Source organism: Balaenoptera physalus, assembly GCF_965194825.1.
Source record: "Balaenoptera physalus genome assembly, chromosome: X".
Lineage (NCBI taxonomy): Eukaryota > Metazoa > Chordata > Mammalia > Artiodactyla > Balaenopteridae > Balaenoptera > Balaenoptera physalus.
The window spans coordinates 54331571-54357593 of NC_138903.1; the positions used below are offsets into that span (position 1 = coordinate 54331571).

Here is a 26023-nt window from a genome sequence, read left to right on the forward strand (position 1 = left end):
CAATGAACATTCGGGTGCATGTGTCTTTTACAATTACGGTTTTCTCTGGGTATATGCCCAGTAGTGGGATTGCTGGGTCATATGGTAATTCTATTTTTAGTTTTTTAAGGAACCTCCATATTGTTCTCCATAGTGGCTGTATCAATTTACATTCCCACCAACAGTGCAAGACGGTTCCCTTTTCTCCACACCCTCTCCAGCATTTGTTGTTTGTTGATTTTCTGATGATGCCCATTCTAACAGGAGTGAGGTGATACCTCATTGTAGTTTTGATTTGCATTTCTCTAATAATTAGTGATGTTGAGCATCTTTTCATGTGCTTCGTGGCCGTCTGTATGTCTTCTTTGGAGAAATGTCTATTTAGGTGTTCTGCCCATTTTTGAATTGGGGTGTTTGTTTCTTTAATATTGAGCTGAATGAGCTGTTTATATATTTTGGAGATTAATCCTTTGTCCGTTGATTTGTTTGCAAACATTTTCTCCCATTCTGAGGGTTGTCTTTTCGTCTTGTTTATGGTTTCCTTTGCTGTGCAAAAGCTTTTAAGTTTCATTAGGTTGCATTTGTTTATTTTTGTTTTTATTTCCATTACTCTAGGAGGTGGATCAAAAAAGATCTTGCTGCGATTTATGTCAAAGAGTGTTCTTCCTATGTTTTCCTCTAAGAGTTTTATAGTGTCCAGTCTTATATTTAGGTCTCTAATCCATTTTGAGTTTATTTTTGTGTATGGTGTTAGGGAGTATTCTAATTTCATTCTTTTACATGTAGCTGTCCAGTTTTCCCAGCACCACTTATTGAAGACACTGTCTTTTCTCCATTGTATATCTTTGCCTCCTTTGTCATAGATTAGTTGACCATAGGTGCGTGGGTTAATCTCTGGGCTTTCTATCTTGTTCCATTGATCTATGTTTCTGTTTTTGTGCCAATACCATATTGTCTTGATTACTGTAGCTTTGTAGTATAGTCTGAGGTCAGGGAGTTTGATTCCTCCAGCTCCATTTTCTTGCCTCAAGACTGCTTTGGCTATTCGGGGTCTTTTGTGTCTCCATACAAATTTTAAGATGATTTGTTCTAGCTCCGTAAAAAATGCCATTGGTAATTTGATAGGGATTGCATTGAATCTGTAGATTGCTTTGGGTAGTATAGTCATTTTCACAATGTTGATTCTTCCAATCCAAGAACATGGTATATCTCTCCATCTGTTAGTATCATCTTTAATTTCTTTCACCAGTGTCTTATAGCTTTCTGCATACAGGTCTTTTGTCTCCCTAGGTAGGTTTATTCCTAGGTATTTTATTCTTTTTGTTGCAATGGTAAATGGGAGTGTTTCCATAATTTCTCTTTCAGATTTTTCATCATTAGTGTATAGGAATGCAAGAGATTTCTGTGCATTAATTTTGTATCCTGCAACTTTACCATATTCATTAATTAGCTCTAGCAGTTTTCTGGTGGCAGTTTTAGAATTCTCTATGTATAGTATCATGTCATCCGCAAACAGTGACAGTTTTACTTCTTCTTTTCCAATTTGTATTCCTTTTATATCTTTTTCTTCTCTGATTGCCGTGGCTAGGACTTCCAGAACTATGTTGAATAATAGTGGTGAGAGTGGACAATCTTGTCTCGTTCCTGATCTTAGAGGAAATGCTTTCAGTTTTTCACCATTGAGAATGATGTTTGCTGTGGGTTTATCATATATGGCCTTTATTATGTTGAGGTAGGTTCCCTCTATGCCCACTTTCTGGAGAGTTTTTATCATAAATTTTGTCAAAAGCTTTTTCTGCATCTATTGAGATGCTCATATGGTTTTTATTCTTCAATTTGTTAATATGGTGTATCACATTGATTGATTTGCATATATTGAAGAATCCTTGCATCCCTGGGATAAATCCCACTTGATCGTGGTGTATGATCCTTTTAATGTGTTGTTGGATTCTGTTTGCTAGTATTTTGTTGAGGATTTTTGCATCTATATTCATCAGTGATATTGGTCTGTAATTTTCTTTCTTTGTAGTGTCTTTGTCTGGTTTTGGTATCAGGGTGATGGTGGCCTCATAGAATGAGGTTGGGAGTGTTCCTTCCTCTGCAATTTTTTGGAAGAGTTTGAGAAGGATAGGTGTTAGCTCTTCTCTAAATGTTTGATAGAATTCACCTGTGAAGCCATCTGGTCCTGGACTTTTGTTTGTTGGAAGATTTTTAATCACAGTTTCAATTTCATTACTTGTGATTGGTCTGTTAATATTTTCTGTTTCTTCCTGGTTCAGTCTTGGAAGGTTATACCTTTCTAAAAATTTGTCCATTTCTTCCAGGTTATCCATTTTATTGGCATAAAGTTGCTTGTAGTAGCCTCTTAGGATGCTTTGTATTTCTGCAGTGTCTGTTGTAACTTCTCCTTTTTCATTTCTGATTTTATTGATTTGAGTCCTCTCGCTCTTTTTCTTGATGAGTCTGGCTAATGGCTTATCAATTTTGTTAATCTTCTCAAAGAACCAACATTTAGTTTTATTGATCTTTGCTATTGTTTTCTTTGTTTCTATTTCATTTATTTCTGCTCTGATCTTTATGATTTCTTTCCTTCTGCTAACTTTGGGTTTTGTTTGTTCTTCTTTCTCTAGTTTCTTTAGGTGTAAGGTTAGACTGTTTACCTGAGATTTTTCTTGTTTCTTTAGGTAGGCTTGTATAGCTATAAACTTCCCTCTTAGAACTGCTTTCGCTGCATCCCATAGGTTTTGGGTCGTCGTGTTTTCATTGTCATTTGTCTCTAGGTATTTTTTGATTTCCTCTTTGATTTCTTCAGTGATCTCTTGGTTATTTAGTAACGTATTGTTTAGCCTCCATGTGTTTGTCTTTTTTACGTTTTTTTCCCTTTAATTCATTTCTAATCTCATAGCGTTGTGGTTAGAAAAGATGCTTGATATGATTTCAATTTTCTTAAATTTACTGAGTCTTGATTTGTGACCCAAGATGTGATCTATCCTGGAGAATGTTCCGTGCGCACTTGAGAAGAACGTGTAATCTGCTGTTTTTGGATGGAATGTCCTATAAATATCAATTAAATCGATCTGGTCTATTGTGTCATTTAAAGCTTCTGTTTCCTTATTTATTTTCTTTTTGGATGATCTGTCCATTGGTGTAAGTGAGGTGTTAAAGTCCCCCACTATGATTGTCTTACTGTCAATTTCCTCTTTTATAGCTGTTAGCAGTTGCCTTATTTATTGAGGTGCTCCTATGTTGGGTGCATATATATTTATAATTGTTATATCTTCTTCTTGGATTGATCCCTTGATCATTATGTAGTGTCCTTCCTTGTCTCTTGTAACATTCTTTATTTTAAAGTCTATTTTATCTGATATGAGTATAGCTACTCCAGCTTTCTTTTGATTTCCATTTGCATGGAATATCTTTTTCCATCCCCTCACTTTCAGTCTGTATGTGTCCCTAGGTCTAAAGTGGGTCTCTTGTAGACAGCATATATATGGGTCTTGTTTTTGTATCCATTCAGCCAGTCTATGTCTTTTGGTTGGGGCATTTAATCCATTCACGTTTAAGGTAATTATCGATATGTATGTTCCTATGACCATTTTCTTAATTGTTTTGGGTTTGTTTTTGTAGGTCCTTTTCTTCTCTTGTGTTTCCCACTTAGAGAAGTTCCTTTAGCATTTGTTGCAGAGCTGGTTTGGTGGTGCTGAATTCTCTTAGCTTTTGCTTGTCTGTAAAGCTTTTGATTTCTCCATCAAATCTAAATGAGATCCTTGCCGGGTAGAGTAATCTTGGTTGTAGATTCTTCCCTTTCATCACTTTAAGTATATCCTGCCACTCCCTTCTGGCTTGCAGAGTTTCTGCTGAGAAATCAGCTGTTAACCTTATGGGAGTTCCGTTGTATGTTATTTTTCGTTTTTCCCTTGCTGCTTTCAATAATTTTTCTTTGTCTTTAATTTTTGCCAATTTGATTTCTATGTGTCTCAGCGTGTTTCTCCTTGGGTTTATCCTGTATGGGACTCTCTGTGCTTCCTGGACTTGGGTGGCTATTTCCTTTCCCATGTTAGGGAAGTTTTCGACTATAATCTCTTCAAATATTTTCTCTGGCCCTTTCTCTCTCTCTTCACCTTCTGGGACCCCTATAATGCGAATGTTGTTGCATTTAATGTTGTCCCAGAGGTCTCTTAAGCTGTCTTCATTTCTTTTCATTCTTTTTTCTTTAGTCTGTTCCGCAGCAGTGAATTCCACCATTCTGTCTTCCAGGTCACTTATCCGTTCTTCTGCCTCAGTTATTCTGCTATTGATTCCTTCTAGTGTAGTTTTCATTTCAGTTATTGTATTGGTCATCTCTGTTTGTTTGTTCTTTAATTCTTCTAAGTCTTTGTTAATCATTTCTTGCATCTTCTCAATCTTTGCCTCCATTCTTATTCCGAGGTCCTGGATCATCTTCACTATCTTTATTCTGAATTCTTTTTCTGGAAGGTTGCCTATCTCCACTTCATTTAGTTGTTTTTCTGGGGTTTTTTCTTGTTCCTTCATCTGGTACATAGCTCTCTGCCTTTTCATCTTGTCTATCTTTCTGTAACTGTGGTTTTTGGTCCACAGGCTGCAGGATTGTAGTTTTCTTTGCTTCTGCTGTCTGCCCTCTGGTGGTTGAGGCTATCTAAGAGGCTTGATGGGAGGGACTGGTGGTGGGTAGAGCTGACTGTTGCTGTAGCGGTCAGAGCTCAGTAAAACTTTAATCCACTTGACTGTTGATGGGTGGGGCTGGGTTCCCTCCCTGTTGGTTGTTTTGCCTGAGGCAACCCAACACTGGAGCCTACCTGGGCTCTTTGGTGGGGTTAATGGCAGACTCTGGGAGGGCTCACGCCAAGGAGCACTTCCCAGAGCCTCTGCTGCCAGTGTCCTTGTCCCCACGGTGAAACAGAGCCACCCCCTGCCTCTGCAGGAGAGCCCCCAACACCAGCAGGTAGGTCTGGTTCAGTCTCCCCCAGGGTCACTGCTCCTTCCCCTGGGTCCTGATGCGCACACTACTTTGTGTGTGCCCTCCAAGAGTGGGGTCTCTGTTTCCCCCAGTCCTGTCGAAGTCCTGCAATCAATTCCCACTAGGCTTCAAAGTCTGATTCTCTAGGAATTTCTCCTCCCGTTGCCGGACCCCAGGTTGGGAAGCCTGACGTGAGGCTCAGAACCTTCACTCCAGTGTGTGGACTTCTGTGGTATAAGTGTTCGCCAGTCTGTGAGTCACCCACCCAGCAGTTATGGGATTAGATTTTACTCTGATTGTGCCCCTCCTACCATCTCACTGTGGCTTCTCTTCTGTCCTTGGACATGGGGTATCCTCCTTGGTGAAGTCCAGGGTCTTCCTGTCAATGATTGTCCAGCAGACAGTTGTGATTCTGGTGCTCTCGCAAGAGGGAGTGAGAGCACGTCCTTCTACTCCGCCATCTTGGTTCTGCAACCTGTTTTGGTTTTGTATATAAGTTCATCTGTATCTTTATTTTTTTTAAGGTTCCACATATAAGCGATATCCTATGATATTAGTCTTTCTCTGTCTGGCTTATTTCACTTAGTATGATAATCTCTATGTCCATCCATATTGTTGCAAATGGCATTACTTCATTCTTTTTTATGGCTGAGTAATATTCCATTGTATAAATATACCACATCTTCTTTATCCATTCATCTGTTGATGGACATTTAGGTTGCTTCCATGCCTTGGCTATTGTAAATAGTGCTGCAGTGAACATTGGACTGCATGTATCTTTTCGAATTATGGTTTTCTCTGGATGTATGCAAGGAGTGGGATTGCTGTATCACATGGTAGTTCTTTATTTAATTTTTTTAAGGAACCTCCATACTCTTCTCCATAATGGTTGCACCAATTCACATTGCCATCACCAGTGTAGGAGATTTCCCTTTTCTCCACACCCTCTCCAGCATTTATTGTTTGTAGACTTTTTGATGATGGCCATTCTGATGGGTGTGAGGTGATACTTCACTGTAGTCATTTCTCTAATAATTAGTGATGTTGAGCATATTTTCATGTGCCTTTTGGCCATCTGTGTGTCTTCCTTGGAGAAATGTCTATTTAGATCTTCTGCCCATTTTTTGATTGGGTTGTTTGTTTTTTTGATATAGAGCTGCATGAGCTGTTTGTATATTTTGGAGGTTAAACCCTTGTCCGTCGAATGATTTGCAAATATTTTCTCCCATTCTGTAGGTTGTCTTTTGGTTTTGTTTATGGTTTCCTTTGCTGTGCAAAAGCTTTTAAGTTTAATTAGGTCCCATTTGCTTATTTTTGTTTTTATTTCCATTACTCTAGGAGACAGATCCAAAAAGATATTGCCATGATTTATGTCAAAGAGTATTCTACCTATGTTTTCCTCTAAGAGTTTTACAGCATACAGTCTTACATTTAGGTCTTTAAGCCATTATGAGTTTATTTTTGTGTATGGTGTTAGAGAATGCTCTAATTTCATTCTCTTACATGTAGCTGTACAGTTTTCCCAGCACCACTTATTGAAGAGACTGTCTTTTCTCCATTGTACATTCTTGCCTCCTTTGTCATAGATTAATTGACCTTAGGTGCATGGGTTTATTTCTGGGATTTCTATCCTGTGACATTGATCTATATTTCTGTTTTTTGTGCCAATACCATACTGTTTTGATTACTATAGCTTTGTAGTATAGTCTGAAGTCAAGGAGCCTGAGTCCTCCAGCTCCCTTTTTCTTTCTCAAGATTGCTTTTTTATTTGGGGTCTTTTGTGTTTCCATACGAATTTAAAAATTATTTTATGCTAGTTCTGTGAAAAATGCCATTGGTAATTTGATAGGAATTGCTTTGAATCTGTAGATCGCATTGGGTAGTATAGTCATTTTAACAATATTGATTCTTCCAATATAAGAACATGGTATATCTTTCCATCTGTTTGAGTCATCTTTGATTTCTTTCATCAGCATCTTATAGCTTTTGTAGTGCAGTTCTCGTGCCTCCTTAGGTAGGTTTATTCCTAGGTATTTTATTCTTTTTGATGCAATGGTAAATGGGATTGTTTCCTTAATTTCTCTTTCTGATCTTTCATTGTGAGTGTATAGAAATGCATCAGATTTCTGTGTATTAATTTTGTATCCTGAAACTTTACGAAATTCATTGATGAGCTCTAGTAATTTTCTGGTAGCCTCTTTAGGATTTTCTATGTATAGTGTAATGTCATCTGCAAACAGTGACAGTTTTACTTCATCTTTTCCAATTTGGATTCCTTTTATTTCTTTTTCTTCTCTAATTGCCGTGGCTAAGACTTCCAGAACTATGTTGAATAAAAGTGATGATACTGGAAATCCTGTCTTGTTTCTGATCTTAGAGGAAATGCTTTCAATTTTTCACCATTGAGTGTGGTGTTAGCTGTGGGTTTGTTATATATGACCTTCATTATGTTTAGATACATTCCCTCTATGTGCACTTTTTGGAGAGTGTTTATCAAAAATGGATGTTTAATTTTATCAAAAGCTTTTCCTGTATCTTTTGACATGATCATATGGTTTTTATTCTTCAATTTGTTAGTGTGGTGTATCACACTGATTGATTTGTGGATATTGAAAATTCCTTGCATCTCTGGTATAAATCCCACTTGATCATGGTGTATGATCCTTTTAATGGATTGTTGCACTTGGTTTGCTAGTATTTTGTGGGGATTTTTGCATCTGTGTTCATCATTGATACTGGCCTGTAATTTTTTTTCTTGTGGTATCTTTGTCTGGTTTTGGTGTCAGGGTGATGGTGGCTTCATAGAATGAGTTTGGAAGTGTTCCTTCCCCTACAATTTTTTGGAACAGTTTCAGAAGGATAGGTGTTAACTCTTCGCTAGATGTTTGGTAGAGTTTGCCTGTGAAGTCATCTGGTCCTGGTGTTTTGTTTATTGGGAGTTTTAAAATCATAGATTCAACTTCAGTACTTGTAATCATTCTGTTCATATTTTCTGTTTCTTCCTGGTTCAGCCTTAGAAGAGTGTACCTTTCTAAGAATTGGTCCATTTCTTCTAGGTTGTCCAATTTATTGGCATATAGCTGCCTGTAATAGTTTTTTATGGTGCTTTGTATATCTGTGGTGTTGTTTGTAACTTCTCCTTTTTCATTTCTAATTTTATTGATTTGAGCCCTATCCCTTTTTTTCTTGATGAGTCTGGCTAATGGTTTATCAATTTTGTCTATCTTCTCAAAGAACCAGCTTTTAGTTTCATTGATCTTTGCTATTGTTTTCTTCGTCTCTATTTCATTTATTTTTTGCTCTGATATTTATGATTTTCCATCTACTAACTTTGGGTTTTGTTTGTTCTTCTTTCTCTGGTTGCTTTAGATGTAAGGTTATGTCGTGTATTTGAGATTTTTTTGTTTCTTGATATAACCTCATATCACTATAAACTTCCCTCTTAGAACTGCTTTTGCTGTGTCCTGTAGGTTTTGGTTCATTGTGCTTTTGTTTTCATTTGTCTCTAGGTATTTTTTTTATTATTATTCTTTGATTTCTTCAGTGATCCATTGGTTATTTAGTAGCATATTGTTTAGCCTCCACATGTTTTGTGTCTTTTGCAGTTTTTCTCATGTAGTTGATTTCTAATCTCATAGCGTTGTGGTCGGGAAAGTTGCTTGATATGATTTCAATTTTCTTAAATTTACTGAGCCTTGCTTTGTGGGTTAGCATGTGATCTATCCTGGAGAATCCATGTGTACTTTATTAGAAGGTATATTCTGCTGCTTTTGTATGGAATGCTCTATAAATATCAATTAAGTCAATATGGTCTAATGTGTCATTTAAGGCCTGTGTTTCCTTATTGATTTTCTGTCTGAAATATCTGTCTATTGATGTAGGTGGGGTGTTGAAGTCCCCCAATATTATTGTGTTGCTGTTGATTTCACCTTTTATGGCTGTTAGAATTTGCCTTATATATGGTGGTGCTCCTATGTTTGGTGCATATATATTTACAATTGTTATATCTTCTTTTTAGGTTGATTCCTTGATCATTATGTACTGTCCTTCCTTGTCTCTTGTAACAGTCTTTATTTTAAAGTCTATTTTGTCTGATATGAGTACTGCTACTCCAGCTCTTTTTGATTTCTATTTGCATGGAATACCTTTTTCCATCCCCTCATTTTCAGTCTGTATGTGTCTCTAGATCTGAAGTGGGTCTCTTGTAGTCAGCATATATATGGGTCTTGTTTTTGTATCCATTCAGCCAGTCTATGTCATTTGTTGGAGCATTTAATCCATTTACATTTAAGGTAATTATCAATATGTATGTTCTTACTGCCATTGTGTCCTTTGTTTTGGATTTTTTTGTAAGTCTTTTTTCTTCCTTTCTTCTTTTGTTCTCCTCTCTTATGATTTGTTGACTATCTTTAGTGTTGCGTTTGCATTCCTTTTTCTTTTTTGTGTGTATATCCATTGTAGATTTTTGGTTGCTGTTACCCTGAGGTTTTGTTATAGCAGTCTATATATTCATGATTGTTTTAAGTTGCTGATCTCTTAATTTCAAATACATTTCAAATGTCCTGCATTTGTACTCTCCTCCTCTCACAATTGCTGGTTTAGATATATTTGTGTTTGGATGATTTCCTACTTTTACTGTATGTTTGCCTTTACCATTGAGCTTTGCCATTTTGTAATTTTCTTATTTCTAATTTTGGCCTTTTCTTTTCCTCCTAGAGAAGTTAATTTAGCATTTCTTGTCAAGCTGAATTCTTTAGCTTTTGCTAGTCTGCAAAGCTTTTGATTTCTCTGTCAAATCTGAACGAGAGCCTTGCTGCATAGAGTATTCTTGGTTTTAGGTTTTCCCCTTTCATCACTTTAAATACATTGTGCCACTCCCTTCTGGCCTGCAGTGCTTCTGCTGAAAAATCGGGTGATAACCTCATAGGGATTCCCTTGTATGTTATTTGTAGCTGTTCCCTTGTTTCTTTTAATATTTTCTCTTTACCTTTAATTTTTGTCCATTTGATTAGTATGTGTCTTGGTGGGCTCCTCCTTGGGTTAATCCTATGTGGGACTCTCTGTGCTTCCTGCACTTGGTTGACTGTTTCCTTTCCCATGTTAGGGAAGTTTTCAGCTATCATCTCTTCAGATATCTTCTCAGGCCCTTTCTCTCTCCTCTTCTGGGACGCCTATAATGTGAATGTTGGTGCATTTGACATTGTCCCAGAGGTCTCTTAAAGTGTCCTCATTTCTTTCCATTCTTTCTTCTTTATTCTATTTCATAGCAGTGATTTCCACCACTCTGTCTTCCAGCTCACTTATCCATTCTTCTGCCTCATTTATTCTGCTATTGATTTCTTCTAGTTTGTTTTTCATTTCAGTTATTGTATTCTTCAACTTTGTTTGGTTGTTCTTTATATTTTCTAACTCTTTGTGAAAATTTTATTGTAACTTATCACTCTGTGCATCCATTCTTTTTTTTTTAATTAATTAATTAATTTACTTTTGGCTGTGTTGGGTCTTTGTTTCTGTGCGAGGGCTTTCTCTAGTTGCGGCAAGCAGGGGCCACTCTTCATCGCGGTGCATGGGCCTCTCACTATTGCGGCCTCTCCTGCTGCGGAGCACAGGCTCCAGATGCGCAGGCTCAGTAGTTGTGGCTCAGGGGCCCAGTTGCTCCGTGGCATGTGGGATCTTCCCAGACCAGGGCTCGAACCCGTTTCCCCTGCATTGGCAGGCGGACTCTCAACCACTGCGCCACCAGGGAAGCCCCTGTGCATCCATTCTTCTCCCGAGTTCTTGGATCATCTTTATGATCATTACTCTGAACTCTTTCTTGGGTATATTGCGTAACTCCATGTTAGTTATTCTTCTGGGGTTTTATCTCATCCTCTGCCATCTCATTTTGTCTTGATTTCTTTTTGTATATTTATGTGTAGAAGGTTAGTTATGTTTCTCAACCCTAGAGAAGTGGCCCTTTGTAGAGTATGTCCTATGTATCCCAACAGTACACTCCCCTCTTGTCACCCATGGGCCAGGAGCCAACTCTTCCCAGAGTAGGTTCTAATCTGTATTTGCAGATTCAGTTCTGCAGTGTCCTGGATAGTAGCTTTCTTGCTTCTTGTGTTTGCCTCTGGTGGGCAAGGCTGATCTAGATGTTTGTGCAGGCTCTTGGCAGGATTGGCTGGTGCCTGCCCACTGGTGTGTGGAGTTGGGCCTTGGCCCTCTAGTGGGCAGGGCTGTGTCGAGGGGCACGTCTAGAGTCAGCTTTGGGCTTGGGAAGTCTTTAGCCAGCCTGTCTGCTGATGGGTGGAGCTGTGTTCCCACCCTATTGGTTTTTTGGCCTCTGGCATCCCAGTGCTGGAACCAACAGGCTGTTGGGTGGGGCCAGGTTTTAGTGCCAAATGGCAACCTCCAGGAGAACTCACACTGATGAATATTCCCTGGTACCTCTGCCTCTAGTTTTCTTGTCCCCACAGTGAACCATAGCTCACCCCTGCCTCCCAAGGAGACCCTCCAAGACCCACAGGTAGGTCTGGCCCAGGCTCCTATGAAGTCACTGCTTTTTCCCTGGGTCCTGGTGTGCATGAGACCTTGTGTGAACCCTCCAAGAATGGATTCTCTGTCTCCCCCAGTTCTGTGGAGCTTCTGCACTCAACCTCCCCTGGCCTTCAAAGCCAGATGCTCTGGGGGCTCTGACATAGTTACTGACATAGTTTGTGCCTCATTTCCTTCAAATGTCTCTCAAATGTCACCTTATTAGTGAAACCTTCCCTGGATACTTGAATATAAAATAGCAATCCCCATTCCTAGTCCCTTTACTCTCCAATCCCTTAATTGGCCTCTTTTTCTTACCCATAGCATTTACCACTTCCTGGTATATTATTTTTATTGTTATTTATTTGTTTTTATTGTCACTTTTTAATTTTCTATTTCCCATCATTATAATGAAAGCTCCATGAGGGCTGACAATGAACAAAATACATAAGTAAAGTATATAGTATGTCAGATGGCAATAAATGTTATAAAGAAAAATAGAGCAGGAAAGGGGTAGAAGGAGTATTGGTGGTGCTTTAAACAGGGCAATTGGGGTAGGCCTCACTGAAAAGGTGAAAGTCAAGCAAGGATCTGAGGGAACTGAGGGAGCAAACTATGAGACTATCTGGAGGAGAAGCATCCCCTGCAGAGAAAAACAAGTACAAAGATCCTGAGGTGGGAACATTCTGGAATATTAGAGGAACAACAAGGCAGGCAGTATAGCTAGAGCAGAGTGATTGTGGAGAAAAGTGGTGGGAGAGGGGGTCAGAGAGAACATGGGAGGCAGATGGCATATGACTTTTTGCATTATTTTAAAGACTTTAAACTTTGCAGATTTTGAGCTGAGGAGTCGGCATGGTCTTAGTGAAATGTCTAGGGAGCTGTAGCAGCAAGGAAGGAGGAAGCAGTGAGATCAGGACAGAGGCCCCTACAGTGATCCAGGTGAGAGGAGATGGTGGCTCAGACCAGGGTAGAGGCACTTGAGGTGGTGAGAAGTAGTTGAGTTCTAGATGTATTTGGAAGATAGAACTGGCCAGACTTGGTGATGAAGGGTGTGAGAGAAAGAGAAGAGTAAGGAATAGGAGCTTTCAAAACTCTGAGAGGGAGGGATTGGCAAGGTGAGACCAGAGCCAGGAGAGCTGACTCTCCCAGAAGCCAGGGGAGACAGGGGTTTTATAAAAGGTGATATTACCAAGAGTGTATGTGTCAGATGCTGCCCAGAGGCACAGCAAGATAAAAGTAGAAAAGGTGCCATTGGATATGGATCTGAGTAGTCACTGGTGATGTGGGCAAGGCCAGTTTGGAGCAGATGTGAGGGTGTATGCCAGACTGCAGTGGAGTGTCAAGAATTTGGTCTGCAAGGAAAGGGAGAATGTATGCAGCTTCCTTGCTCTAGAAGTTTGCAGAGAGATAGTAGGTAGAGAGGGCTCTTGGGTTCAGGTTTGTTTTTACAAGATGGAAAGATATGAGCTTGTTTATATGCTGAGGGGGAAAACCAATCAAGGTGAAGATATAGGAAACAGGATAATTGATGGGTGGGAGGCCCTGGATGTGGTTGGGGATGGGACCCAGAGCCCCTACAGATGAGTGGGCCTTGGCTGGGAGGAAAGACTAAGACAAGAGGGAAGGATGTGTGGATTCCATAGAATGTGTTGTTATGGAAAGTTGATGATATCACATCTAATGGCCTCTACCTGCTCTGGGAACTGGAAGGCAGAGTCCCCAAAGTGAGAGGAAAAGCAGTAACTGGGGAGATTCAAGGAAACTTGCTATTATTGGACAAAGTTTGAAATAGTTACTGTAGAGAATGGGCAAGTCGATAAAGGCCTTTTTGTTATTATTATTATTTCTTCTATAGTGTTCATCAGTCCAGGCTTAGGAGAGGACAATGGCTTGATCCAAAGTTTGTGTGTTACTGGGTGAGAGATTGAAGTGATTTAATGAACACAGGGTCAAAGATAGACAGGGAAGGAAGTGAAGACAGGGGAGGGAAACAAATGAAGAGAAGGTAGGAGATAACATGGTCCCTAAAACACAGAGCCTGGCACAGAGTAGATCTCAATAAATATTTGTTGTGTGAAAGAATGGGAGATTCTGTGGGGTCAAACCATAAGGTTCCAGGACTGTCTCTTCTGGAAACAGGCAATTCTAGCTAGAAAGGAGGACCAGCATTTCCAGGTGAAGCCAAGGGAGCAGGTGGTAAAATGGAGGGTAGATGATGTTGTGAGAGTCAAGGAGGTGAAGGAACTGCAGGTGAAGGCATTGGAGGAGTCACTTGAGCAGACCTTGCCATCAGCCCAGGCTCCACTTTTCTACTGAGAGGAGGCAACCTGTGCTGGGAGGAGACTGGCAAAGTAGGAGCTAGCAAGTAGACTAGTTTCTGGAAGCTAATGTCGACTGTGACTGTAACTTAGAAGGTACCAGGATGAAACAGATGGTTGTTCATCTTGCATCTTCATCAAGAAGATGGCTTGAACATGAAAGAGCAGGGTTTCCCTGAGGCTAGGAGAGCAATGAAACCTCTTTAGAGCTTGGAAATAACCAACAAAAGTAGAGCAGGGGGAGGGAGAGCTCTGCTCCTCCCATATGTCCAGACCCTCACTCTGGACTTGCCCCAAACCCTTTAGCCTATCCTCAGTGCCTGGGGCTGCCACCGTTCCTTGCTTGCTGCATTACTCCTGAGTGCCAATTCTGTCATGGGGATAAGGGCTGGGGTCTCTGACAACTAAGGGGCTGCCACCATTCTCAGTAAGAGAGAGTCCTGTATATACACTGCCCAGGCCTATGAAATGAAGTCAAGGCTTGCCCCTCTCTTCCCCAGTGCTCCCACTCACATATGAGGTAGAACATGGTATCCTGTGAAAAGCCCTGTCTTAGACAAGAAACCTCATGGGTTCTAGTTTTGGCTCTACCATTGCCCCACTGTGTGACCTTGGGCAACTTTCTTCCCTTCTCTGGGCCTTAGTTTCCACATCTGTACAAAAACTGTTCTGCCTACCTCAGAGTTATAATAGAAGTAAATGAAATAATGGATGTGTAAATGTTTTGTAAGCAGTCAAATGCTCTGGGCCCACAAGAGAGTGGTTAAATTAATGCTGCCAGAATAAACCTAAGCATATATGGTCAATTAATTTATGACAAAGAGCCAAGATATACAATGAGGACAGGACAGTCTCTTCAATAAATAGTGTTGGGAAAACCGGACAGTCACAAGCAAAAAAATGAAACTGGACCTCTATTTTACACCATACACAAAAATTAACTCAAAATGGATTAAAGACTTGAACATAAGACCTGAAGCCATAAAACTCCTAGAAGAAAACATAGGTGGTAAGCTCCTTGACCTCAGTCTTGGCAGTGATTTTTTGGATTTGACACCAAAAGCAAAGGCACCAAAAGCAAAAATAAACAAGTGGGACTACATCAAACTAAAAAGCTTCTGCACAGCAAAGGAAACTATCAACAAAATGAAAAAGCAACCTACAAAATGGAAGGAGATACTTGCAAACAGTATATCCTATAAGGGGTTAATATAAAATATCAAAAGAACTCATACAACTCAACATCAAAAAAACAAACAACCTGATTAAAAAATGGGCAGAGGACCTGAATAGACATTTTTTCAAAGAAGATACAGATGCGCAACAGGTACATGGAAAGGTGTTCAATATCACTAATCATCAGGGAAATGCAAATTAAAACCAAAATGAGATATGACCTCACCCCTGTTAAAATGGCTGTTATCAAAAAGATAAGAAATATCAAATGCTGGCAAGGATGTGGAACAAATGGAACCCTTGTGAACAGCTCATGGGAATGTAAATTGATGCAGCCACTATGTAAAAAAGTATGGAGGTGCCTCAAAATTAAAAATAGAACTACCATATGATCAAGCAATCCTGCTTATGTATATTTATCCAAAGAAAACAAAGACACTAGATATGTGCACCCCCATGTTCACTGCAGCATTATTTACAATAGCCAAGACATGGAAGCAACCCAAGTGTTCAAGAATGGATGAATGGGTAAAGAAAATGTGATACACGTGTGCACACACACACGTGCACACGCACACACACACACTGGAATATTATTTTGCCATAGAAAATAATGAAATCTTGTCATTTGCAACAATATGGATTGACCTGGAGGGCATTATGCTAAGTGAATAATTCAGAGAAAGACAAATACTATATGATTTCACTTATATGTAGAATCTAAAATTAAAAAAAAAAAGCGAGCTTATACACACAGAGAACAGATTGGTGGTTGCCAGAGGCAGGGGTTGGGGGTGGACAAAATGGGTGAAGGGTGTCAAAAGGGACAAACTTCCAGTTATAAAATAAATAAGTCATGGGGATGTAATGTGCAACATGGTGAATATAGTTAATAATACTGTATTGCCTATCTGAAAGTTGCTAAGAGAATAGATCTTAAAAGTTCTCATCACAAAAAAAAAAAAAGTTCTCATCACAAGAAAAAAATTGTAACTGTGTGGTGATAGATGTTAACTAGATTTGTTGTGATTATTTCACAATATACACAAATATTGAATTCTTACGTTGTACACTTGGAAGTAATATAATGTTGTATGTCAGTTATATTTCAGCAAAAAATGTAATTATACCAGATTTGCCCTGGGAAATCAGGGAACATGTTCTCTATACATTCAGTAAGTCATTCCTATGACTATGCATGCCCCATTCTAAGGATTGAAATCTTCAAGTCCGAAAGACCAGGATATTCAGAGCCATCTCCAGTCTAGTCCCCAGCCGAGCTCTTGTTGAAACACATTGAACTCGAACCAGACTAAATTGGTTACCCAAACTGCCCTGCTTTTTCCCACTTCTATGTCTTTGCTCACTGAGTTCCCTCCACTAATACCTTTTCTTTCCTCTCTACTAATTAAAACACTTTACACCCTTCAAGGCCAAGATCAAACACTACTTCTTCTTTCCAAATAAAGCGAAAGAATTTTCCCATTGCAGGGAAGAATGCAGACTGGTCAGTGGCATGTGCAGAGCAGAGCCAGCCCTAGGCTAATGGCAATTCCAGGAAGGGAGGGAGGGAAGGAGAGAGGGAGAGAAGAAAGAAGGAAAAAAGGGAAGTTAGGAGGAGACAGGGAGAGAGGGAGAGAAGGGTTAAGATTCAGCTTTCTTGGAAGCTGCATTCCCACTTGTTCAGTTTATAGTCAAGATCTAACTGGGAAAACAAATTACCTGGAAACTGGTGGTTGTAATGGAGGGTGGGGGGAGGCTAGGTTATTATCTGAGGGCAATGCCAACAAGAGACTAAAGGCCAAGGGTGACATTTCATTCCAGGAACCTCCTCCTCACACCTCCTAGGGAAATTTGCCTCAGAAGATTCATCATCAGAATTTGAGATGATCCCTTTTTACTCCAGGCCTGTTGTCTGGATGGGGAAGAAACCAAGGCATCAGGCCTTAAAGTTGTTTCTGCCCACAGCAGCACAGGCAACTGGAAGAACAACAGCTCAGAGAGGTCTGGAGAGCTGAGCTGCCAATAACATGGGCATTTAACTTTGAAAGTTTCTCAGTCTGCTCATCTGGGAAATGGGGCAAAGAGTTTCAGCTCTTCCTCTCTGCCTAGAATTTGGTATGCTCCTACATCCTCATCAAATGCAATTCTTTTGATATGCCCAGAGTATCTACGTGCTTTCAAGGGTCAACCAGAGAATCGGTGTTCCAGATGGCACAAGGGAGGCCACTCTGGCCAGGCCCCATTTGAAGGGTGTACTTTCCTGGGGTCCTAAAGTAGATGGAGCTGCTGAGCTTGATTCCTAATCTCCTAAGCCCTGACTAAAGGGATGGGGAGCAGAGTGAGGAGTGCAATCCCAGATAACTCACCCTTCAGGAACCCAGATTGAAAGAAAGGTAGAAGAGACCTGCAGCTCACTGCCCTGAAGTCTGTGTTTACAGTCCAGTCCTTCAGTTCTCTTGCCCCTTGGAGATAAACAGTTGCACTGCTCTCCAAAATGCTTTATGCATTTGAAAGTCTGGAAGCTGAGTGGGGCAGGACAATGGGGATAGATGTCCAATATTCTTGCCTTCCTTCCTAAAGTCTCTTAGGCACTGGGAGCTAGGGTGAGTGGGAGAGGTAAGAACGGGGAGAGGCAAGTCAGTTCAAGACTCCATTCCCTGCCTCCCTTCCTGCATGATGGGAGATAATTATGTAGGGGCGTGGGGGGTGGGTCTGTCAAGGCAGCTCCCAGGAAAAGCTCCAAACATCTAAAGTACTCCCCATATATAAATTATCTGGGCTCGCATCCTCTACCCCTTCACCTTGTGTCTTTTTCACTGCTCATCCTCATCCTCACCCATAATGGTGCAGGAGATATAAAAGAAAGTACCGTGGAAAGATGAAGATTTAGCAAAATTGAAGGTGCCTGGATCTGGATTTGGGTGGTTATCTGTGCTGGTCCAGGCCCTGGTTGCCTGGACCAGTTAGGAGGACTAACCACTGCAGGCTGTGTTTCCCAGGCTCTCATATTAGTTGACTTCTAGTTTCCCTCAGTGAGACAGACATTGAAAGCAGATTGAAGGACAAGAATGAGGGAAAGGAGAGGGTATTTCTTCCTTTTGTCTTGTTTGGATACCCATGATAAGCCTGTGATTCTACTTTCTATCAGGTGACCCCTGTCCCTAGAGTCTGGACATACTTCCTCCCTCACCCCTCCAACCTAAGGGTGATGTTGGCCTCCTGCTGTCACTAAACTCTGGGTTAACTTCCTGTCCTTCTTAGATTCTCTGCTTATCACCTATGTAACCAATTTCTTCTCTGTGTTAAATTCGTTGTGACAAATATTTGGTAGTTTGTTTTCCTAGTTAGATCTTGACTATAAAATAGACTAATGTAATTGCAGCCTATGATTCAAGGTGAGTGAATGGGAGACTCCTTGGTCACTTGACTCAAATAGGGTATTGGGCAACAGCCCCTGAAAAGGGTGAAGCCCCTTTACTTCACCACAACCCGGTGTCAGTAGATTGGCTGTGGACCCAAGTTTGGTTTGGTAACAATAGCAGCCAGAGATTCAATGGAGATACAGGGCTGAGCAAGATGATGCTACCCTTATACTTACCTGAATTCTTCAGGACCTTGCTTCTAAGACATTACAGCTCCAAATTCTCTCAAGGATCTTGGTGGGGATGTATAGGCCATTGGGTTAGTTTTCTCTTTCAGTGGCTAGGCTCCTATGCCTGTTGAATGCCAGATCACTCTAATCCTTCCCCATGGCCAACCAGACCCTTTCCCCCAGTGAACTCCCCCACCCCACACACACACCAACACAACAGCCCCCAGGATTTATTTTGTTGAGGATTTTATTGTGGAGGATAATACAGGAGAGCAGCTTCAGGCGAGTGGGTAGAGCTGTAGTGCCCTCAAGCTACCTGGGTCCCCAGGTGGTTTTTTGGAGGCATTGTGTGTTTCTGGGCAGGCTGCAAGGTTACAGTTGGTGTTTAAGATAGCTAATCAACACAGGGGGAATATCCAGCTGGTCGATGGCTTGTGGCTGGCTGGCGTGGCGCAGGGCTCTGCGGATAACTAAACGAGCCTGTGATAGTAGTGACCGTGGAGTGGCTACAGGAAGGAAAAACAGGTCATGAGAAGCAATTCTCAGTGTAGTTCTCCCACCCAAGCTTACATCCATCCTGCCCTGGCTACTGCAGCCCTAATTGCTCTCTCCCTTCTAAGAAATGTCCCCTCCCTGCCCTCAATGCATGGTACCAATGGGGACACACTGAGGCCTAGAGAGGGCATGTTCAAGGCCACAAAACAGTCATGGGCGATGCCAGAAGGAGAAACTGGGCTAGTGCTATCCCCTACCTCATCTTAGTGATCCCTTCCCTAAAAAGGAATCTGTAACCTCTTCTCTACTGGGGCCCCAGGAGAGGGAAGAAGATGGTGTTTTCTCCAACTCATCCCAGAAGGATTAACTTGGGGGGTGATTTGGGGCCCTCGGCCCTCCAAGCCAGGAGACCTATTAGAGCTGGTCTGCCTGACACTCACCTCGGGCCTGTAGCAGCAATGCAGTGCCTTTATCATATTGTGAGTTCAGGTCCAGGGAGAGAGATGGAAGGTAGATGTTAGCACCAAAATCAATTAACAGCCGGATGTACTCTGGCTCACAATTATGGTGCAGGCAGATTTCGAGGAGGGTGCAGGGCCGTGGGACTCGAGTCAGTAGGTGCTGGTCAGTACAGTTGTAATCAGGGTCTGCCCCATGGAGCAAAAGCAGGCGGAAACAATCAAGGTGACCGTAGACTGCAGCCAAATAGAGGGGGCCAGAACATGAAGCTATGTTTGATGCCCAGACTGGTAGTTTTGCCTTGACGTTGACCTCTGCACCATGACCCAGGAGCTCCTGCAGGATGGCAACAGCACCATCACGGGCAGCTGTGAGCACAGGAGAGCAGTTGTTGTAGATGCTACCACCAGGACAAGCACCAGCTTCCAAAAGCACACGCACACAGTCCAGATGGCCATGACTGACGGCGGTAAAAAGTGGTGTCTGTGCCTTGACGTCCAGGCTGTCAACATCAGCACCATGTGCCAGGAGGACCTGCAAGCAGCTAAGGTGGCCATAAGAAGCAGCCAAGCGCAAGGGTGTCCCAGGGACGCCCCAGCCACTTCTACTGTTGATGAATCGTTTATAACGCTCCTGGCGCAAAAGCTGGTCCAAGGTATAAGAGTCGTTGTTGTACACTGCTTGATTGAGAGCCTGCTTCTCCCCCGTGTCGGTGTCCTCCTCCTCCTTATCGGGCTGCAGGAGGGAGAAGATTTTGGTGATGTCCATGAGGTTCACCTTGGCTAATTGGAGCAGAACTATTCTCATTATGAACAGGAGGATATGCCAGATCTGTGGATGACAAAAGCAGCAGAGACTGAGGGCTCCCATCAAAAGCCTGGATGCTTGCCCCCCATCTTTCACATCAGGCTCTTTACTCATGGGTCCCCTGCTTCTAACTCCTACTCCATCTTATTTCAGACCCCAGAGATGGCTGCCAAAATAGATCAGGCCATTTCACAGCCTGGTGCCTTTGCATATGCTCTTCTGTCTTCCCTTCAAACTCCTACTTCTGGGAAACCTTCCCTAATCTCCTCCTCCTCTGCTCAGGGATTCCAAAGGATTACAACTAGGCTTTAGCTATGAACTTCCACATCACATTTCCACTTATCTGTGCTTCATCAGTGTGTAAACTCCAGGGTGAGGACTCCTGTCTCCATCTTATTATTCCTCCACTCCCAGTAGAGCCTACATCATGACCGGGGTGTTGGTAGATACATCTTCCTTGGTTCAGAATGTGTGGACTAATGAGGTGGTTCTGGTTTGGTAGTTGCTAGGTCAACAGAATGGTGTTTTGTGGTGTCAAGCTGTCATCCCTGAGCATTCTGACATCAGTCTCATGGGGCAGGCCCTCAACTCTACCTCTCAATCTTTTAGATGAGATTCAGCCTCTTCACATCCCCTCATATGTGACCTCCCCTCAGACTCAGGCCCCATGCTTCAGGCAACAGGGTTGCTCAGGAAATGGATGTTGAATGGCATTCACTGATTAAATAAAGAGGTGACATTACAAGTAAAAGTAAAAGGTGACTTCAAGTAAAACATAGTCAAAGAGATAGTAGGAAATAGTTGAGGTTTCCAGGACAAGTCCTCCTCTCTGTTGACAACTGGTTTTTCCACCAGGACCATTTCAATCCAGGAATCCCTTTGATTGCCAGCATCTCTTTGGAAACTATGGTTTCCCAATCTCTCTGAGTCGAGCCTTTTCCCATCCTCTCTGTTCCACCCAGCCTGGAGCCTTGCCTCAACCCTCAACTCTTCTCTCCTCATTATCCCCAGGCCCTACAAAATCACCCATGGCCTAATGGCTGACTCAACCTAAACCCTTGGCATTTCTAGTCCTGTTCCTAATGCTCCAAAATCAAAGTCACCCACCTCAGTTGGTAATGTCATCAGGGTAAGCTGGTAGGGTTTTCAGAGGTTGAGTCTCCCTCTTATCCCATACCCTGCAGCCCTGGGCTCAGGGCTTCAAACCTCCTTTTATTCATTGTCCACCTCCACCCCTCTTTGTTAGCCTGGGGCCTCAAATACACACCTCATAGAATAAATTGTGAGGTGGGTGGGTGGGGTCTCCCTCAACTTTAGCCCCCCTGCCACAAGTCAGCATCAATTCCATATATGGTGTTTTATTTATTCACTTTTGAGGTGCAATTATAAGAAGATAATTTTAGAAATCAGGCAGACCTAAGTTTGTAACTCAGCACCCCCATTTCCTATCTGAGTAAGCTTTGGGAAAGTCTCTTCCCTCCTTTTTTTTTTTCAGTGCTCCCAATTTTATTTTTATTTAATGCTAAAATTTAAAGAAAAAAAAGGTACTGTAAATCTGACAAATAACAGAATGCAGGTGATATTTCCATAGCGTGATTTTAAAATAGAATAATGTTGATATCTGAGATTACACTCATTCAGTTTCCTCGTTTATAAGACAGAAATGATAGTCCCTGCCTCATGGGGCTGTTAAGAGAAAGAAAGCTACCATATACTAGATCTTCAAAGGTGAGCTTCCTCTGTGCCTTCAACCTCTCCACTGGCTCCTCCCCCTCAATCATCTTTGGAAACAAAACACTTCTGTGGTCCTTTGTCCTACTCTAGCTACCTTTCTTTTCTTCTCTCTCTTTTTCACCAAACATCTCCAAAGAGTTGTCTACCATCCATTTCCTCACCTCCAATTCCACCCTCTGCATTCTGTCTCCACCCACCCTCAATCACACACTGAGATATTTCTTTAAAACTCATCCTTGTGGTTAAATCTCCTGGCTGTTTCTCAGCTCTTTCCTTTTCTGACTTTTCTGGGACATCTGTCTCCACTGACCACTTCCTCCTATGTAGTCTTCCCTTGGCTTCCTGGCCAGCACACTCTTCTGATTTTTCTCCCCTGAAATAGTTTTGTTCCCCTTGTTCTCTCCTTGTTCTAGAGCTGTAGCTCTCACCTTTATCAGGATGATTTCAAGCCTACCACTCCAAGTCCCCCAGCTCTCTCTTCAGCAAAAGGTATGTATTCACTGAGTTCTTTCAGGTACTTCAAAGTCAGCAGTATCACACCACCACTACTACTATCACCATCACCAAACTAGATCCACATCTCAGTTCCTCATCATCCAACTGGTCAACCAAACCAAACGCCCAAGACTAATGTCAGCCCTCTTATCTCATTGTTCCACTCGCATCTAATTGGTCATCAAATCTAGGATTTTACTTCCTAGAGGCCTCTATAGGCAACCCGATTGCCAGTGCTTTATCTAGACCCCCATCATCTTTTGCATCAACTGTTGTAGTAGTCTCCTAGCTAGTTTATCTTTTCAATAATTTCTCCACATTTTGGCTAAAGTGATCATTTAAAAGTACAAATCTTCTCTCTACCAATCTTATATTTTAAACCTTTTAATCACTCCCCTTTCTTTCAGAGTATAGCCCAGATGCCTTGCCAGGCTCACAGGTCCTTCATGAGAAAACCTTGGCCAATATCTCCAGCCTCATTTCCTACCACTCCTCTACTTATACCCCAAGATCCATTGATAAGGGAAGAGAAATGATGGCTGTTGATATACATCATGCTTCCTTCTGTCACATGTAAGTCCTTCTGATGGGTTAGTTCCTTGAGTCTTTGCTCTTAATAGTACTATAGCAGTCATCACACTATATCATAAGTCCTTCTGTATAGGTCTGTTTTGCCCCCAGTGCAGATTGGGAAGCCATATATGGAAGTAGTAAAACATGGTCTAGGATTCTGCTTCAATCTCAACTCTACCAATTAGTAGTTGTGTGATCTATGGCAGATCATTTAATCTCTCTGTGCCTATTTCTTCATCTGTAAAGATAGTATGATACTAGTATCTGCCTCAGAGGGTTATTGTTAGGATTAAATGAGTTAATATCAATACATCTTAAATGTTTAGAATACCACCTGTATGTAGTACTCAGTAACTATTTTCACTATGATTTTTATTATTACTTAGGTCTCTAATTTCTATGGTTGTTGCTCCCTCCTGAGGTTAAAGCTCTATAACTTCAGAGATGGAATGCACATAATAAATTATTTACTTTAATCTCCTCAATTTAGAGATGGGAAAACCAAGGCTTAGAGGAGAGCAGAGACTTTTTCCTAAGGTCACATGGCTGTTATTGACAGTTGTCTCATTAGCAAGAACTCAGAACACATCTATAATCGTGTGCTTTTCAGAGCTATTTCACGTAGTGGAATAGGTAATATTATTCCCATTTTGTGGATGAGGAAACTGAAGTCCAATAGGGTAAGGGATTTGCCAGGTGCTTTACATCAGGGCAATAGCAGAGCCAGAAATAGAATCCAGGTCTCCTTATTCCCCATCCTGTTCTTTCTACTGCCACCTGAAAAATAAACACATACCCCTCCCCCTTGCCTCAAGCAGTCATATTGTAGCTCTCAGGATCCTCAGGTTTGAGGGTCATACTGGATTCCAGGATCTCAGTCATAGAAGGTTGCTTTACAAATCATTTCTTCTGACAGCCAGTAGGGATTCTCTCCTTACTATTTTATTTGGGGCAGTGGTGTTCAGAGAAATGAAGAGGAAAGGGAGTGTGAAGGGAAATGCTGAAGCTCTCACCAAGGTCATACTATGAACCCACAGCAGGGCCCATATTATGAGCCTCCAGAGGGAGAACAAGGCATGACCCCAGCTACCTTGGGCACTTGAGTGAATTGTGCCTTATCTCATTAGATAGGATAAGAAAACCTAACTCATCTTTTGTTTAATCTCACCATACTGTGGTTTATTAATCTAAGAGTTTCTATGTGTGACCATTCTGTGCAAGGATCCTCGTCCTGATCCCCAAAGTGCAGGGGTTTTAAACCCTTTTTTGGTGGCATTGGCCCCTGTGACAATCTTGCTAAGTCTCTGGTCCCCTCTCAGAATGATTTTTAATATATAAAATATATAGAATTAAAGGAAACCAATTATATTGAAATACAGCTATCAAAATATTTTTAAAACTGCATGATATAGTAATAGAAGTTCTTTACTAACACGTTAAATAACAAGATCTACTAATAATTTCTAAGTGATTATGAGCATAAATGACATTTCCAGATCTCTGCCACAACTGTAATATGATAGGGAATATCTATGATTTCTTCTGGTGACCAAGTTACAGGAACTAGTAATACTATTGCCATTTGCTGCCTGCATTCATCCTTGAAGGAAATGGTAAATTTCAGTTAGAGATTAGGGGGATATAAAGGTGATTGTTTGCCCCATCTGTATTTTTGGACCCTTTGAATTCTATCTAAGGCCCTCTTGGGGGGGGGGGTCTGTGAATCTAGGTTAAGAACTCCTACGGGAGAGTGGCTGGTTTCAGTGGGCCCTAGAATAGTCTGCCAGGCATTAGTAGACTATTTTTAGTACTCATCTTCCCCGCCCCCCCACACACACTGAGGAGCTCTGCCCTTCTGCCCTGAGCCCACCCTGCTGCATCCACACACAGACTCACAAATACTACACAGGGACACAAAGACAAAAACTTCACCCTCCCTATATTGCATAACCGCAGCAATTTCCCTCAAGAAGTAGGCCCATTTGAACCCCAGAGCCTAGACAGACACAGTTTCCTGGGACAGATGCGGTAGGAAACCATCCTTCCCTCTGCGGGAAGGTTTCCCCACTAACCTCCCAAGCACCCCCAGAAACCAGACCCAGTGGAAACAGACTACTAAGGGTGGTGATCATAGGTCCACTGGCTGGCAGCCCTTAGGGTTCACTCGTCCCTGACAGCATCATCGCGTCCTAGGCTCCAGGTACTCACCGGGCTGCCCCTACCCCTCTGCGAAGCATTGGGCCCTGGTGGCCCCTCCAAGGGGAGCCCCCTACTGCCCTGGGGGCTGGTGCAGGCAGGGCTCTCAGTTTCCACTGTTAACAACACCGCCTAAAGGCTGGCTGAACAGGTCCAGAGGGCTAATTTTAATTTACCCTCCACCCTCCCTCCCAGGGCCGTATTATCTTACTAATGCCATACTGGGAGAGATCCCAGTGAGAGGAGGACCATCCTCGGGGAAGTCCTGGAAGGACTGTCAGGCAGGTGTCTAGCTGGGCCAGGACTCAGGCTCCTAGTGTGTCCTAGGGTACCCCTCCCCACCATTCATATGGGCTACAAGGCCAGACTCCTGTGCTGTGAGTGTTCTCATCCTTTCATCAAGGGACCTGAGAAGGCCTGTTCTCCCTTAGCACACTTTCCTCTGGCCCAGGCCTCTTCTTTTTCTCTCCCTATTTAGCCACTCTGGATTTCCTTTTTCCTTTTTTGAAGGACCAGCAACACATTGCTCTCTCCTTCCCCCACCCCAATGCCCCCACTCCCAAGAGTGAGGAGGATGGTGGGAAGCAAAGACCTCCATGCTGGTACATATATCAACAAGGTTTTCTAAAATTTAGAAGGCCTGATCATTTATAAATGCCTCCCCAGTCCACCAACCTACCAGGCTCAGCTTGAAGAAAA

General features: G+C 42.0%; 2 protein-coding genes across 2 annotated transcripts in view; both read right to left on the reverse strand.

The window, feature by feature from the left end:
* The window catches only part of AMER1 (APC membrane recruitment protein 1), a 52007-nt gene extending 33311 nt beyond the window's left edge, over positions 1-18696 (reverse strand). The window contains exon 1 of the mRNA XM_082444923.1: positions 5433-18696. The gene's annotated coding sequence lies outside the window, so the exon portion shown is untranslated. The remainder of the gene's footprint in view (positions 1-5432) is intronic.
* Positions 18697-18794: 98 nt separating this feature from the next.
* On the reverse strand, positions 18795-25459 carry ASB12 (ankyrin repeat and SOCS box containing 12). Its single transcript, XM_082445010.1, has 3 exons — positions 25337-25459; positions 19501-20350; positions 18795-19071 (listed from the first exon to the last, which is right to left on the reverse strand). Exons 2-3 carry the CDS (start codon positions 20324-20326, stop codon positions 18938-18940), a joined length of 960 nt encoding a protein of 319 aa, XP_082301136.1. The 5' UTR covers positions 20327-20350; positions 25337-25459; the 3' UTR covers positions 18795-18937.
* Between the last annotated feature and the right edge of the window lie 564 nt (positions 25460-26023).